At 47.3% G+C, this 15076-nt stretch overlaps 1 protein-coding gene and 1 pseudogene across 1 annotated transcript in view; one reads left to right on the top strand and one right to left on the bottom strand.

The window, feature by feature from the left end:
* Window positions 1–5062, bottom strand: part of Ldlr (low density lipoprotein receptor) — a 36952-nt gene extending 31890 nt beyond the window's left edge. Inside the window, exon 1 of the mRNA XM_047531720.1 lies at window positions 4881–5062. Coding sequence (XP_047387676.1) covers window positions 4881–4947 — 67 coding nt within the window. The 5' untranslated portion in view covers window positions 4948–5062. The remainder of the gene's footprint in view (window positions 1–4880) is intronic.
* Window positions 5063–10876: 5814 nt separating this feature from the next.
* Window positions 10877–10961, top strand: LOC124969616 (uncharacterized; annotated as a pseudogene).
* Window positions 10962–15076: the final 4115 nt, after the last annotated feature.

The following is a 15076-nucleotide window of genomic DNA, read 5'->3' as shown; positions in this document are numbered from 1 at the left end:
CAATGGCTTAGGAGCCTGAGGCAAGAGGGTCACACAGATTTGAAGACAGTCTCAGCAATTTAGTGAGGCTATAAAGCAACCTACTGAGATAATCTTAAAAAAAAAAAAAAAGAGAGATACATACATATCTATATGAATCTGTGTGTACAATCATAATAATGCAACTCCTCCAACATATTTATCCAGTGGTGTATTACTCAGGAATAAGAGCCAAATCAACACAGAAACACAGATCCATTCAAAAACCTTACGTTGTCTCTGACCTCTTTTTCTCTGGAGTACATACTCTGCATTTATGTCCCATTCTTGTATAGGCAAAACTAATTTCCAGTTCCAGAAATTAGATTAGCAGTTGTCTTTGAGATGTGTGTGTGTTGTGGGAGGAGTGATTATGCTGGAAGAGGACACAGTGGAACTTCCTGGGAAGCTTGAAGTGTATTCCATATCCTCATGGTAGGATTGTGGTTCATGGATGTAGACATTGATCAAAAATCACTGAACTGGTCACTTAATGTCTGTCCACTTAATAATATGTCAATTATATCTCAAAAGAAAACAGGTCTGGGGGTGGAGCTCAGTGGTAAAGCACATGATTAGCATGCACAAGGTCCTGGGTTCCCTCCCCAGCATAGAAAAAGAAAAGATCTTTTAAATTCAAGTTCAATGCCTCTGGCAGAGGTTAGGAAGCAGTCCAGGCGAGATTAGGAGAGGCATGAGGAGAGTCAAAAGAAGGATGAAGGTTGTAAAGATGGAAAGATATAAGGAGGATTCAGAAAAATAAAGAGAACTTGATAACTGTAAATTCCAAGGAGCCCGTCCTAGGTGGCCACAGTTGGGAGCCGTATGATTGGAATATGGGTCAAAAACAGGAAAGGAAGAGAGAAGCAAATGAGTTCTGAAATCATTTGTGGTTACAGGATGCTGATAATTCTATTGCCCAACTACTTTTCTGAACAGGATAAATCTCTCAGAGGTGCCACAATATACCCCACACCCTGCTGACTCACAGCTGAGGAGTGATCCGGCTAAAAGGAGGAAATGACTAACTCTCACATAGAGTGGGCAAAAGCAACTGGGATTCTAGAACTCCAGATAAATTAAAAGGGAAGTTCAGGCACAGGGCACTGGCAATAAAGATCTTGGGGAAGGAGCTTCTGTCACCCCATCAGGCCACAGCAGCTCTGGTGACCATCAATCCATTGCTCTCACCTTTGCATAAGGGACCATGTTACAACAAAATGTGCCAGTTGAAGGACTGGACGTACTACTTACACCTAAAGGCCCTTTAAAGAGTGAAAGAAGCTGGGCATGGTTGCACACTCCTGTAAGGTCAGCCTTAGCAACATAGCCAAATCCTGTCTCAAAAATCAGGGGGTGGGGGTGGTGGTCCTGGGGATGTAGAGCATCCCTGGTTTCAATCCCCGTATCACCACCACCACCAAAAAAAAAAAAAAAAAAAAAAAAAAAAAAAAAAAAAAATGGCAGCAAAACCCCCTCCTTGGACATCAAGTCTTCCCCAGCTGTAATTCAAATTTTTAGCACAGGTGGCTCAAGATCTGTTTCCTCATGCTGCGGATGAGGATCACAGTTTTCTAAGCACTGCACCCTCCCTCAAAAAAGATCTAAGAGCCAGGTATGGTGGCACATGCCTGTAATCCCAGCAGCTCAGGAGGCTGAGGCAGGAGGATCATGAGTTCAAAGCCAGCCTCAGCAACGTAGCAAGGCCCTAAGCAACTTAGTGAGACCCTATCTCAAAATAAAATATATTTTTATGAGTTCTGAAATCATTTGTGGTTACAGGATGCTGTGGTTACAGGTTAGGGATGTGGCTCAGTGGTTAAGTGCGCCTGGGTTTAATCCCTGATAACAAGAGAAAAAAAAAAAAAAAAAGATCCCTGGCTGGGGTTTTTGCTTAGTGGTATAGTGGTAGAGTGCTTTGCTTAGCATGTAATAGCCAAAAGTTTCATCCCCCGCATTGAAAAAAAGAAAAAACAACAACAACAACAAAACCCATCTCTTATAGACTCAAACCTCAGCGCTCTCATGTCATGAATGACAAGCCAGGAACAAGGTTATTGAAACAGAAAAGGAGAACACACATTTCTGCTTTTTCATCCCCACACACAAATCAGGTGGTAAATGCTTTCGATGTTTTTCCCAGGCTATTGAAGACAGTTGTGGTGCAGAGAAAACAAAATAGTGTATAGAACTGTTTCCTTGAAAAAAAGAAAGTCACTGGTTGATGCAAACTCACACTGAAAATAAGTAAGAAATTGAGAAATCGATTGACCACTGTGCTGTGTGGCATGCGCTGGTGGTCCCAGCTGCTCTGTAGGCTGAGGTGGGAGGATCACTTGAGCTAAGGAGTTAGGGGCCAACCTGGGCAATATAGCAAAACCCTGTCTCCTAAAGAAAGGGAAAAACAATTCAGGAGACTGAGGCAGAAAGATCACAAGTGAGACCAGCCTCAGCAACTTAGCGACACTCTGAAAATAAAAAATTAAAAGGGATGGGAAGGTAGCTCAGTGGCAGGGCAGAGCAGCCCTAGGTTAACCCAGTACCAAAAACAAGACCAAAAAAAAAAAAAAAAAAAGGAATAAAAAGAGGGATTGGGAATAGCTCATGGTAGTTATGCACAAGGCTCTGGGTTCCATTTCCAGCACCAACAAACAAAACCACAAGACAAATCAGTGCACCAATGTTTTTTTCCCAAAGACAGGTAAATTTTGTCACCTGCTCTTTTTGGGAAGAGTAGCCTGTCTCCATCACTGTTCAAGGCTGATTAATTCCAGAGTCTGTTAGCAACAAGAGGGCATTTGCTTGACATCCCTGAGGGTGTGGATGCTTTTAAGGTACTTAATGTGGAAGGGGACATCAAAAGGTTCATCAAAGCACCAAGCAACAGAAGCATCTAGAATTGGATCTTGTCAGAAGTGTAACCACACAGATAAGAGCAGGAATTGCCTAGAAAGAATAAGGAACATAATTTTCCCAGAAAGGTTTTAATCTCAAGAAAGATCACCCTATTTTTTTTTTTTTTTAACCATTTTACCCCTGGAAGAAATGTGTGGCAATGACAGATGAATCCATCTGGGGCATGTCAAAAGAGCATTCAAAATGCAACAAGACTGACTGCTGAGTTTGAGCCTTTGACGTATTAGACACCTCACAACTGTTGACTGATCTTGAACCAGTTTTTATCTAAATAAAGGCAAGCAGTTTGGATTCCAACTACTTCCATTCTTAAAGGAAACTGACAAGAAATGCTTTAGGAAGTGCTTTGAAGACAGCTAGGGAGCCAGCTGGAGCAGTTAGGGCTACTATAAACATACATTATGAGGGAACTCTGAAGTCTGGGGAAAACAGCCTCCTGGGGAAGAGAAGACAGGAAACTAAACTGAGCCACTGTGTTAGTCTTGCTGAAGACTTCACTGGCAGCATTTTATAAGGAGTGGATCAGTGAGTGAAGTACAAGGTAATCTGGTGCACCCGGAGGAAGCCGGCTCTCTCCACTCTATATCCATCTAGGTGACTGAAATATCCTAACAGGCATCCTGGCTATTTTGAAGCATCCTTCATTCTTCCCCTCCCAGCAGAAACGGGTGTGTCATAGAGGGAATTTCGACAAGACATTCAGAATTCTCCCTCCAGTCAAAGCCAAACTCCAGCTAGTAAAACAACAAAACTTTTTCTATACGGTTCTTCAGGCAGTCCCAATCCTTTCATAAGCTTAAGTGATTCTACGTAGGAAAAATTCGTTAGCTGTTGCCTAAAGCAGAGCTGACTGCCTCTAGGAAGCTAATCTAAGAAAGCAGTAACTCGGAATCTTGTACCAACTGACCTCTTGGCCAAATCTAAATTCACACTTGCCCTCCTAAAAGGAAAAATTGCTATAGGGGCAACTCAGCTCAGCAGAACCCATTTTGAACCTCCGAACAAACAAGGAATCCTAAAGGGTGTGGTCCCTGCCCCGCCCTGGCTGCAAGTCTCAAGTTTGGACCAAGGACCCAAGGGAGAGTTTCTAAGGCAACATTTCAGCCCTGAGGTCTTGAGGGTGGCATAGGCCACACCTGTGTGCTTGACTGGGGCGGTGAGAAAAAAGTGGAGCTGGAGCTGGAGAAGAAACTGCAGCCTTTGCCCAGGGTGCGCAGCAGGCCCCTTTCCACGCTCCCGGAAGCTGCTTCAGAACGTGTCGCCTCCTTTATGACAGGAGCCCCAGATGGACTCATCCTGCCCTGTGGGGGGAGGGGGGGTGCCTCGCCAGCCCCGCCCTGCACTCCCACAAGCCACGCCTTGCACGTCCGCCTCTGACTCCCATTGGACAAGGGGAGTGGCTCGAGACTCGCCTGTTCAGACCACGCCCAATGGGAGCCTGGGGGTGGGCCGCAGGGGCGGGGATGGGGGCGGTACCCCTGGGTTAGCCCGCGCTGAGAGCATGGGAGATGCAGAGTCCCACCCGGCACAAAGCCCGTCTGGACAGTGGTAACCCCTGCCTGTGGGCAGAGTATCTACCAACCCTCCAAGTTGGGCGGCGGGGCTTCAAGTCGCCCTCATCCCAAGAATGGCGGAGGGGGGATCCCAACATTTAGGTCTGGATGTCCTCACACCCACTCTGAGGAACATGGGGTGGCGCCTTACCTGGTGGAGACTTGGGAGAGCCGTGCGGGGTTTCCACTGAGTCTACCGGTACTCGGCAATCCCTGGTTCTCCCCCTCCTCTCTTCACCAACCGTTTGAGAAGGTCATTGTGCCATGTACCCACAAGTCCCCCAAGCAAGGAGTGATTCTTTTTCGCTCCTCACTTCTAAAGTAAATTACCAAAAGGTTCCCGGAGATCGGGAGCTGCCTTTACCCCGCAGGGGCTCCTGGAGCAAACCTTACCTGTAGCCCCCGCCGCAGCGAAGAGTAGTGCGACAGCCCAGTGCAGCCCCCAGTCCGCGGTCCTCATGTTCTCAGCGTCCGCCACAGCGTCTCAACCCAGACCACAAGCCGCAGTATGCCTGCTGGAAACCAGGGCTTCGTGCAGCTCAGCGGCGACTACACGCGGGGCCAGAGTCATTTGCAGCATTTCTATGTGAGGTTTCTAGTAGGGGGAGGAGTTTGCAGTGGGGTGATTTTCAAAACTCTTCACCTCACTGCGGAGGAGGAGCTTCGAACGGCCGATGTGACATCGGCTTTTTAACCCATGAAGCCCTGACTCGGATTCCAGCCGTTTCAGAGATGCTCCAAAACAGGGGGCTTGATTTGTTGTACTTTAGCCCTCCCTGAAGAGAAGATCCCCTCAATTGAAATGCGCCTCTTGAAAAAGTCCTTGAAATTTTCCAACCTTTGTAACTGCCACTCTTCTGTTTTCGTTTCCAATGAATACCCATCATCATTTCAAATCCTCTGATGGTCTAATGAGGATCTCCTTTCTGCCGCAGAAGGAAAATAGAAACTTCCTTTCCTCTCCTTTATGTATTTGCCTTTTCCTTTCTAAGAATTGTGTATGGATTTCTAAGTTTAGTTGCTTATAGTTTTTTGATGGTTATTCCAAATTGCCTTATACACAGTAATTAATGAGGAATTTAAATAGAACTTTCAGGAACGTATAGCAAAACATTAGTTTGTTTTTTCCAGCACTTGAATGAATTATAAACAAAAACATCTCAAAAGTCAATTGGCCCAATACCTGGGGTCTGGACAGAAATATTGATTTTAGGACAGAGAGTTAAACAAACAGGATGGTTACCTTTCCCCGTAGCCAAATTGGAACCAAACGGAATAGTGCTCTCATAGTCCAGTCTGAGAGCCTTAACCACAGCTGCCTAATGCAAAGCAACTTTTAATCAGGGGAGTCTTTCTTGGGTTTTTTTTCTTTTCTTTTCTTTTCTTTTTTTTTGTATTGGGGATTGAACCCAGAGGCACTTAACCCCTGAGCCACATCCCCATCCCTTTTTTATATTTTATTTAGAGACGGTCTTCCCAAGTTGCTTAGGGTCTCACTAAGTTGCTGAGGCTGACTTTGAACTCTCAACCCTCCTGCCTCAGCCTCCCAAGCTACTGGAATTACAGGTGTGCACCACTGTGCCCGCCTCTTTTTTGGAATTTATGGGGTGTCCAGAAGCCATCTGCTAAAAAGGTGCCTGTGAGGCTGGATGTAGTTCAGTAGCAGAGCACTTGCCTATCCTGTGTGAGGCCCTGGGTCCATCCCCAGCACTGAAAATAATAAATAAAATTAAAAGACACCAATGAGAAACTTGGCTGTACTCCACAAAGGATCTGACAGGCTTGGAATAAGCCTGTGTTCTGGGGTTTTACAAACTGATTTTAGCAGGGGTGGGAACCTCTCAGCAGGATTCTAGGGAAACCCATAAGAGAATGCAGAAATGAGAAAAGAAGATGATTGAACCCTGAGAAAAATATGATTGTCTGGCACAGTGGCTTATGCCTGCCACCAGATACTTGGGAGGCTAAGGCAGGAGGATCACAAGTTCCAGGTCAGCCTGGGTAACTTAGGGAGACCCTGTCTCAAAATAAAAAATAAAAAGGGCTGGGGATGTAGCTCAGTGGGAGAGTACCACTCAAGTACTGAAAAAAGGGAAATGTAATTACTTCAGAAGTGAAAATTCATAAGTGGAGTATTTAGTACTGAGGGGAGTCTTCTGAATCAAACTGACCTTAGGGGCTGTGTTGCAGCTCAGTGGTAAAGTGCTAGCCTAGCACATGTGAGGCACTGTGTTGGATCCTCAGCACCTACCGCATAAAAAAAGTAAATAAATGAAACAAAGGTATTGTGTCCATCTAAACTGAAAATATTAAAACAAAGAAGCAGAACTTAGGGCAGGTAAATTAGCTTTCCAAGCCTATAAAGGGGAAATAATTCCTGAGCCAGTGTCAAAGTCAAGGTTACAGGAGATAAATAGCAATCAACAGGGAAGTTTATAAGGATAAGCAAGTTGTAGGTATTGTCACAACATTTATGAACATGTGTCACTGAATTCTATTCCTTATTCCATATGCTAAATTTAAAAGAAAACTCTTCCAGGTGCAGTGATATACTTCTGTAATCTCAGCTACTCAGAAGACTGAGGCAGGAGGTTCACAAGTTCAAGGCCAGCCTGGGCAACTTAGTAAAACCTTAACTCAAAATAAAAAACGAAAAGGGCTGGGGATGTAGCTCAGTGGCAGAGCACTGCTGTGTTCAATCCCCAGTACCACCAAAAAAAAAAAAAAAAATTAGAATCTGTAGGCTTGGTTTTCCTTTAGAAAAATTACAAGACATGATAAGTTCTCTTTTGAACCTGTTTCCCTCTGTCTCTCTCTCTCTGTCTCTCTCTCTCTGTCTCTCTCTCTCTCTCTCTCTCTCTCTCTCTCTCTCCCTCTGGTGAGACAGGATCTCCCTGTGTTGCCCCAGACTGGCCTCCAGCAGTCCTTCTGCTTCAGCCTCCCAGGTATCTGGGACTTCAGGTATGAGCACTGTACCTACACTTGGCTCTCTCTTTGGTTTTTGTCATTTGTTGCTGATTGAGCCCAGGGCATTTTACCACTGAGCTGCATCCCAGGCCCTTTTCACTTTTAATTTGAGGCGGGATCTAAGTTGCTTAAGGCCTTGCCACATTGCTGAGGCTGGGATCCTCCTGCCTCTCAACCCCCGGAGTCACTGGGATTACAGGTGTGTGCCACCTCACAAACCATTTCTCTTTATCCACCTGGAAGTAGCCCTTCTTTCCCAACAGGCCAGGAAATAGCCACTAGGAAGTGATCTCTTCCCCAAAGGGACTTAGCTTAAATTATCTGCAGAACTAGAGATCAGCACTAGCCTGGGAAGGGCCTCCAAACTCTGAAATGCTCTTAACTACAGGATCCCCACCAGCCAGTAGTTCTAAGACAGACTTCCCAGCCCTCCCACCTTCCTACTGTGGAAATCTCAGGGGCTTCCCTGTCCCTGCCTGCCAAGGCTGTGGTCCTGTATTGCCCTGAGGACAGCTTCACTCTGATTTTTCTGCTTCTATATTGTGGAGCTTCCAGAAGCTCCTAGCACTAGCTCACAGGGTTCTCATGAGGGTTAGGGAAGTCGACAGGTTAGGTCACGCCTAATCAGTGCACCCTGGACACTTAACTAATACTATATGTAGTTTGCTTTTTTCTTTGGCTCCTTTGTGGGCTGCACTATTTTTTCCCTTTTGTCTCTTAATCTCTTTGGGGAAGACCTGTCTATTCCTTCCTTCTTCCTAGTGGGCAGTGAGTAAGTAATCCTTCTATGGGATCCTTTCCTTTTTTTGTTTGTTTTTGTGGTGCTGGGGATGGAACCAGGGTGTGTGCATGCTAGACCAGTGCTCTACCACTGAGCACACCCTGGATCCAGCGTATCTGAACGTTCTTGATTTGGCCCAGGCATCTCATTCGATCTCCTAATGAACATTCTGCCTAATTTGTCCTGGTTTCTTCCTCTAATTCATGCAGACCTTTACACGAGACTAGGTTTCCACCCCAACCTCGGCCAATCAGACAGACTTTTGGTCAAGATACGTCAGGGCAGATGGGGCCTGGCCTTTGGCCTAGTGGGCAGCACAGAAAGGGTAACTGCACAGGCTGCATTGACTTCTGGTGGGTACAACTTGGAACATGCCTGGGCTCACCACCATCATCTCCACCAAATGTCCATAAGCCACATGAGTGCAGACCCTATGGTCTTCTCCCGCCTACTGAACCATTGCACTAGTAACTGTTAAATAAGTAAGTACAGGGGCTAGAGTGTATCCTGGTCGTAGAGCATTTGCCCCTGTGTACAAGTCCTGGGTTCAATCTCAAGTACTGGGGAAAAAGAAAAAAGAAGCCTGGGAGATAAATAGAGCAGGTGCCATCTATAAACACAGGCAGTACCCAGAGACCACAGAGGCTGCTTCCACTATAGGCAGTGGGAAGCTACGAGATAAAAAATATATATTTAAATTTAATTTGAGTAGGTGAAATATTCCTAAGTTTAAAAGTAAGACTTTTCCCTAAGATCAGGAAAAAACGAGGATGCCTGCTCCCACCACTTCTGTTGGAGTCCTAGCCAGAGCAAGTAAGCAAGACAGAGATGAGAGGCATCCAGGTTGAAAAGGAAGAAATAAAATGATCTCTGTTCACAGATGACATGGTCTTCTCTGAAAATAACCCTTTTAAATGTGCCACAGAAAGTGCTGGGGTATAGCTCCATGGTAGAGCTCTTGCCTAGCAAGGACCTGGGTTTCATCTGCAGCACTGAAAAAGAAATTCCCAGTGACTTCTTTGCAGAAATAAAAAATTTATCCTAAAATTCATATAGACTCTCAAGGGATCCCAAATAGCCATAACACTCTTGGAAAAGGAGTGAGGTCCAAGGTCTCACACTTCCCATCCAACAGGTCCCCTTCTTTCTGACAGTTGGGACTTCTGCAGTGTCCAGTGTATCCTTCTAGAAACATTAAGCAAATACAAGAAAGTATGCCCCTATATTTTCTCCATAAAGTGTAGCCCCCGTTCACACTGGTCTCCACCTCTACTTTTGCTTCCTGGTGTGTCTCTAAAGCATGTTCTGGAAGAGATGGCTTTCCAGTCAGGCTGGGACGGTCAGGATTTCCGCAGGCAGGGGCAGAGGTAGGGAGAGAAGTTGGCTGAGGCAGGCGTGGAGTGGAGGGAGTTGGAATACGGCCAAGATGGGGGCTGGGAGTAGCCTTTGAATGAAAGAAGCTATTTTTATAGCAGTAAGAGACCTCGGAGACCATTAAGACTGGGAGTGGCCGGCTTAAAGTTGTGATTTGGGCAGATGACTCCTCAGTTATTCCACAGGAGTGGGGCCTGGAGATTGACAGGAGGGCTGGGCAGGAATGAGGGGCAGGGAGAGGAGGAAGCAAGTTAAGTTTATACCTCTTATCTTAGATTTCATATTTAACTTCTAGGCTGGTTATTAATCTACATGAATTGTGAAGTTAACATTTTGGTCATTCACCAGCCTCGTCATGGTTTATGAGTGTGTCTGTGTGAAGCATATTGTTTATAGACTACTCCTAGCTAGAGGATTTAATGACTGGTTTTGAAATATCTGGAATGATCCAGAAGTACCTAGAAAACTTAGAAGGATGGAGGTGTCTGGCTCTAAGTAGGAAGAGTTCAGAGGTTCATCTTGTTGGTGTCACTTCTGACATTTCATACAAATCCCTTCTCCTTTTGGGGTCTCTTTCTTATCCAAGAAACTTCCTTTTTTTTTCGTTGATGGGCACAGGACTCAGGGCCTCACACATACTAGGTAGGTGCTCTGCCACTGAGCTACAGCCCAACCCAACCAAGAAGCTTTCCTTTTTCTTTCTCTTTTTTTTTTTTTTTTTTTTGATATTAGGGATATCTGAACCTGAGCCACATCGACAAGCCCTTATTTTATGTTTTATTTTGAGACAGGGTTTCATTAAGTTGCTTAGGGCCTCGCTAAGTTGTTGAGGCTAGCCTCAAACTTGCAATCCTCCTGCCTCAGCCTCCTGAGTCACTGGGATTACAGTTGTGTACCACCATGCCCAGCTAAGAAGTTTTTCTTGACTACTGTCTCCAGGCATCTTTCCAAAGACTGGGGACACAGCTGTGACCAAGACAAGGTTCCATCTGTCTTGGTGCATGAATATTCTCCTGGAGGAAATGGACAAGAGAAGAATCAGCAAGACAGTTTTAAATAATTGAGTTCATGATAACATGAGAAAGAATGAATGTTGAAGGAACATTAAAATTTTATTTTCATTGAAGTTTAACATGAATATAACAAAGTGTCCCAGCCTGAGATGTGTAGCCCATAGTATGTTCTGGGGAGGAATGATTTCTCTTTTCACCCTAGGTTCATGGCTGAGAATTGAATAGCAAAAGATTAACAAAAGAAAAGTGTTCTGATCCTTTGGTTCACAAGCATGATGACTAGGCATTCACGCTGTTGTGTGAGATGGGCCACGACTTCAGTACATCACCAGTCTGAGAAAAAAAAGAAGGTAGGAAGGTTTCCTTTTTGTTTTTGAGACAGTGTCTTGGTAAATTGCTGAGGCTATCCTCAAACTTGTGATCCTTCTGCCTCAGCCTCCCAAGTCAGTAGGATTACAAGAATTACAGGTGTACTCCACCAGGCCTGGCTTGATGTAAATTTTATGTGACATGTGAGCCTTTATAAATAAAGACCCGAAGAAACAGGAGACTCTGCAGCGTTTTTTTTATTTTGTGGTGTTGGACCTCCAACAGGCCAGATGAGAGCTCTGCCGTTGAGCTACAGTCCAGCCCTAGAATCTGTGTGTGATGCTAACCTTGGCGAAGTGGGTGGTCCTGGAGTGGCCTGGCTGACCAGAGGGCAAGTCCTCATGGTTGTAAACTGGCAGAACTGAGCAGGGACTGTTCACTCTGGGTCTTCTCTGTCTCTGTGTCTTCAGAGATCTGCACATTTGTTTCCTCCCAGTATAGGGAGGACACTTCTGGAATGAGAGTCTTGTGACATCCATAGGGGAAGTTCAGGGAGGTTCTACAGCCCACCTCAGGAGAGAAGGGTCAGGGAATTCTTCCCAATTTCCATGGCCTGATTCAGCAGAGAAGGGGGGAGGTCACACCTTCCCTCTTCCGCTGTCATTGAATGTCAAGGTGCCACATTCTGAATGGGGTCTCCTTGGACCCACCCACAAAGAGCACAACGTAGATATTGGTGGTGCAACGGGCCGCCCTGCGCACCTTCCTGCAGTGGGAAGCAAGGGTGGCCCCTCTGAGGAGGGACTGCGGAGCCCAGCGCTGCTTGACAAGAGGTGTGGCTGAACGGGGGTGACCTGGGCTGTGCGAGAGCAGACTCAAGTTCCCCGAGGAGCAGATGAGGTGGGAAGTTTTCTGCAGAAGGGAGGCCGGTGTGGTAGGGACGGAGGGTGTTGGGGATGGCGGGGCAGGGAGGGAGGTGACAAAGCAGAACATGCAGGGCCTTGTGGGTCACTGCGAGGGAGGATGGTGGCTTCTACCCAGGGTGGGGCGAGAGCGGTGAGGGTTCTGGGCATGAGAGGGAAGCACCCTGCCTCAGTGCTCATGGCCGCCTGTGGTTGCCTGGGCGCTAGGATGAGGGCAGGAGGTGGTCCCAGGAGGAGAGGAGGGGTCTGGGCCAGTGTGGCCATGGGGTGGCCCGAGGGGGCAGATTCCATCGCCATCTGGGGTGAGATGTCATGGGGTCCAAAGGCCTCCAAGGCCAGGGTCCTTCACTAGCAGTCTGGCTCCTGTCTGCAAAGGCCTGTGCTGGGAGACCTCCCAGGCCCTGCAGGGCTAGGTGTCCACTTCCTGGTGGCAGGGACAGTGACTGGGAGTGAGCAGACCCAAGGCTGAGAGGGACATGGGCAGGAGCTGGGATCCCCGGGAGTTCAGGATGGCAGCCCGTCCGGGGTTCCAGCCTAGGAAATCATGGAGCCTGGGACTCAGCTGAGAGGCAGGCAGGTGCAACGCGCCAGGCCTCCTATAACACGGGCTTCTTTTTGGCCATCGTGTCCCAGTGTGACTTGTGTGGTGGAGAGAGGCAGGAAGTCACTCGGCAGGGCAAGACGGCAGTTAGAGAAGGAAGGCAGGAGGAAGCGGGAGCAAGTCAAGGCCGTTCAGAGCTTCTCCCTGCCACCTGGCTGACCTTGGCATCCATGGCTTCTCTGCGTCAGTGCTGATGAGCCACAAGGCGTCATAGCCTCCGTCATCTCTTGTCTGGTGACCTTGTCTGGTACCAGAAACCCACAGGAATCCAAGGAGACAAAAACCGTCAGAAACCCCAGCAGGGCCCCAGTCCTTTCTGAGGATGCAGGTGACCCATGGCCTCCCTGGGGACCCAGCCCATCCCTGTCGGTGCGTGGACTCAGGTCAGGGAGATGTCATTCCCAGCTGGGGGCTTTGGCCACTACCAGCTGCCTGCAACCCTGGCACTCTCCTTTTTTGTGTTTCGTTTTTAAAAATTGAGAATACCTACTTTTTTAAAAAAATACTTTTTAGCTGTTGATAGACCTTTAGTTTATTCATTTATTTCTAAGTGGTGCTGAGGATCGAACCCGGTGCCTCCCACAGGGTAGGCAAGCGCTCTGCCTTGGAGCCCCAGCCCTGGCCCAACCTACTTGTTTTTGATTGTGATAAAATACACATAACCCAGCATTTGCTACAGTAGCCACATCAAGGTGTTCCATGGAGCTCAGCACCTGCACCCTGTGCAACCGTCACCACATCCATCTCCAGAGCGTTTTCTTCCCAACATAAAAGTGTCCCCACTAAATACCAACTCCCCATCCTTTTGCCCAGTCCTGGCATCTACCATTCTACTTCCCATGTCTTTGAGTTTGACCACTTTAGGGGACTGGCCCTAAGTGGACTCCTACAGGATTTCTCTTGGGACTGGCTATTTCACTGAGCACAGCCTTGAGGTCCGTCCATGCAGTATGTGCTAGGATCTTATTCCTTTTAAAGGCTGAGTAATATTCCATTATGTGCACACACGCTTGTGATCATCCACCAATCAATGGATGCCTGAGTTGCTTTGGTAAATAACATCACTGACCATGGGTGTATATATATCTCTTTGAGACCCTGCTTTCACTGTTTCTGGTTATATATGTATTTAGAAATGGGATTCCTGGAAGATAAGGTGATTTAAAAAAATATATTTTTAGTTGTTGCTGGGTGTGGTGGCACACGCCTAGAATCCCAGCAGCTCAGGAGGCTGAGACAGGAGGATCCTGAGTTCAAAGCCAGTCTCAGTAACCGCAAGGTGCTAAGCAACTCGTGAGACCCTGTCTCTAACAAATACAAAACAGGCTGGGGTGTGGCTCAGCGGTTGAGTACCCCTGAGTTCAATCCCCGGGACCTCCCCCAAACATTTTTAGTTGTAGATAGACAAATACCTTTATTTATTTTGTGTGGTGCTGAGGATTGAACCCAGCGCCTCACACGTGCCAGGTAAGCCCTCAGCCACGGAGCCACAACCGCGGCCTGAGGATACGGTGATTCTAAGGCTTGTGTTTTTGAGGAGCTGCCATACTGTTCCCATAGCACCTGCACGATTTTCCACGGCCTGTTCCATTTTCTTTTCTTTTTTTTTCCATTTTAGTTTTTACTTATAGAATCCCAATCTTTTTTCAGGCTGTAAGGCATTCAATTAAAAATATGTTCCCCAGATTTCCTTGTTTCCAGTAGCATGCCACCTGTCTGAAAACACAATTTAAAGTGGCGCGGTGGGGGGGAGGCGTGGCAGGGCACTTGCCTAGCACATCAGGGCCCCAGGTGCCACCCCAGCGCCTCCAAAGCAAGCCTTCTATATTCTTAGGGAGAGCTATGAGTATGTTCTGCCCAAGATTATCAAAGAAGGCTAAAGGGCAGGAGTGTGACATTTGAGATGAGGCTCAGGGAAAGAGACTGGCCAGCAAGGCATTATGGGAAGGAGGGACCTGCCTGTGCAGATGCCAGAAACGTGGGAGGTGAGATTCCAGTGGGCTGAGTTAGGTGGGGCTGGGGCTGTGCCAGGCATGGATGCCCAGGGCCCCACATGCATTTGGGAGCAGGGGGAGCCAAGGTGGAAGGAAGATGGACTACACTGGTCTGGACTCGCGATGGTGGTGGGCCCAGGACGCGGGCAGCAGGTGGGTGGAGGTGGAGATGGGTCTGTGGTGGGGCCTGATACGAGGGGTGACAGCTGACTTGCACTGCCAGTGGGGCCAGCGGGGCCCCATGAGAGGCAGGAACACAGGGGCAAAATCAGCAGTTGGTGGACTTAATTGGACTTTGGACACCTCATTACGATATCTTGCTGTGAAAGATAAGCTGTCTTACTGCTGTTGAAATCTGAGGCCACTGGCAGAAACTCGAAACCCAACTTTTCAGTTGACTTAAATCACTTGTGCAGAATCTTAAAGTGGAGAGGTGACCAGACCCTCACTAGCTTGAAGAGCTCCCCCCGTGGATGAGAGCAGTTCAGGACAGTTTCGGAGTACTGAGGACCTTTCTCTAAATGTTGACGTGGCAGTGATGTAGTTCAGGGCCATCCCGTGTACACGCCCAAACTGGCATCTGGCTGGCTGGTTTACGGTCCAGCCACACCACCTTCTAAAACTGTT

The sequence above is a fragment of the Sciurus carolinensis genome, chromosome 17, assembly GCF_902686445.1.
Source record: "Sciurus carolinensis chromosome 17, mSciCar1.2, whole genome shotgun sequence".
Taxonomy (NCBI): domain Eukaryota; kingdom Metazoa; phylum Chordata; class Mammalia; order Rodentia; family Sciuridae; genus Sciurus; species Sciurus carolinensis.
The sequence above is the reverse complement of the archived record's forward strand: the minus strand, read 5'-3'. Positions and strand labels throughout refer to the sequence as shown.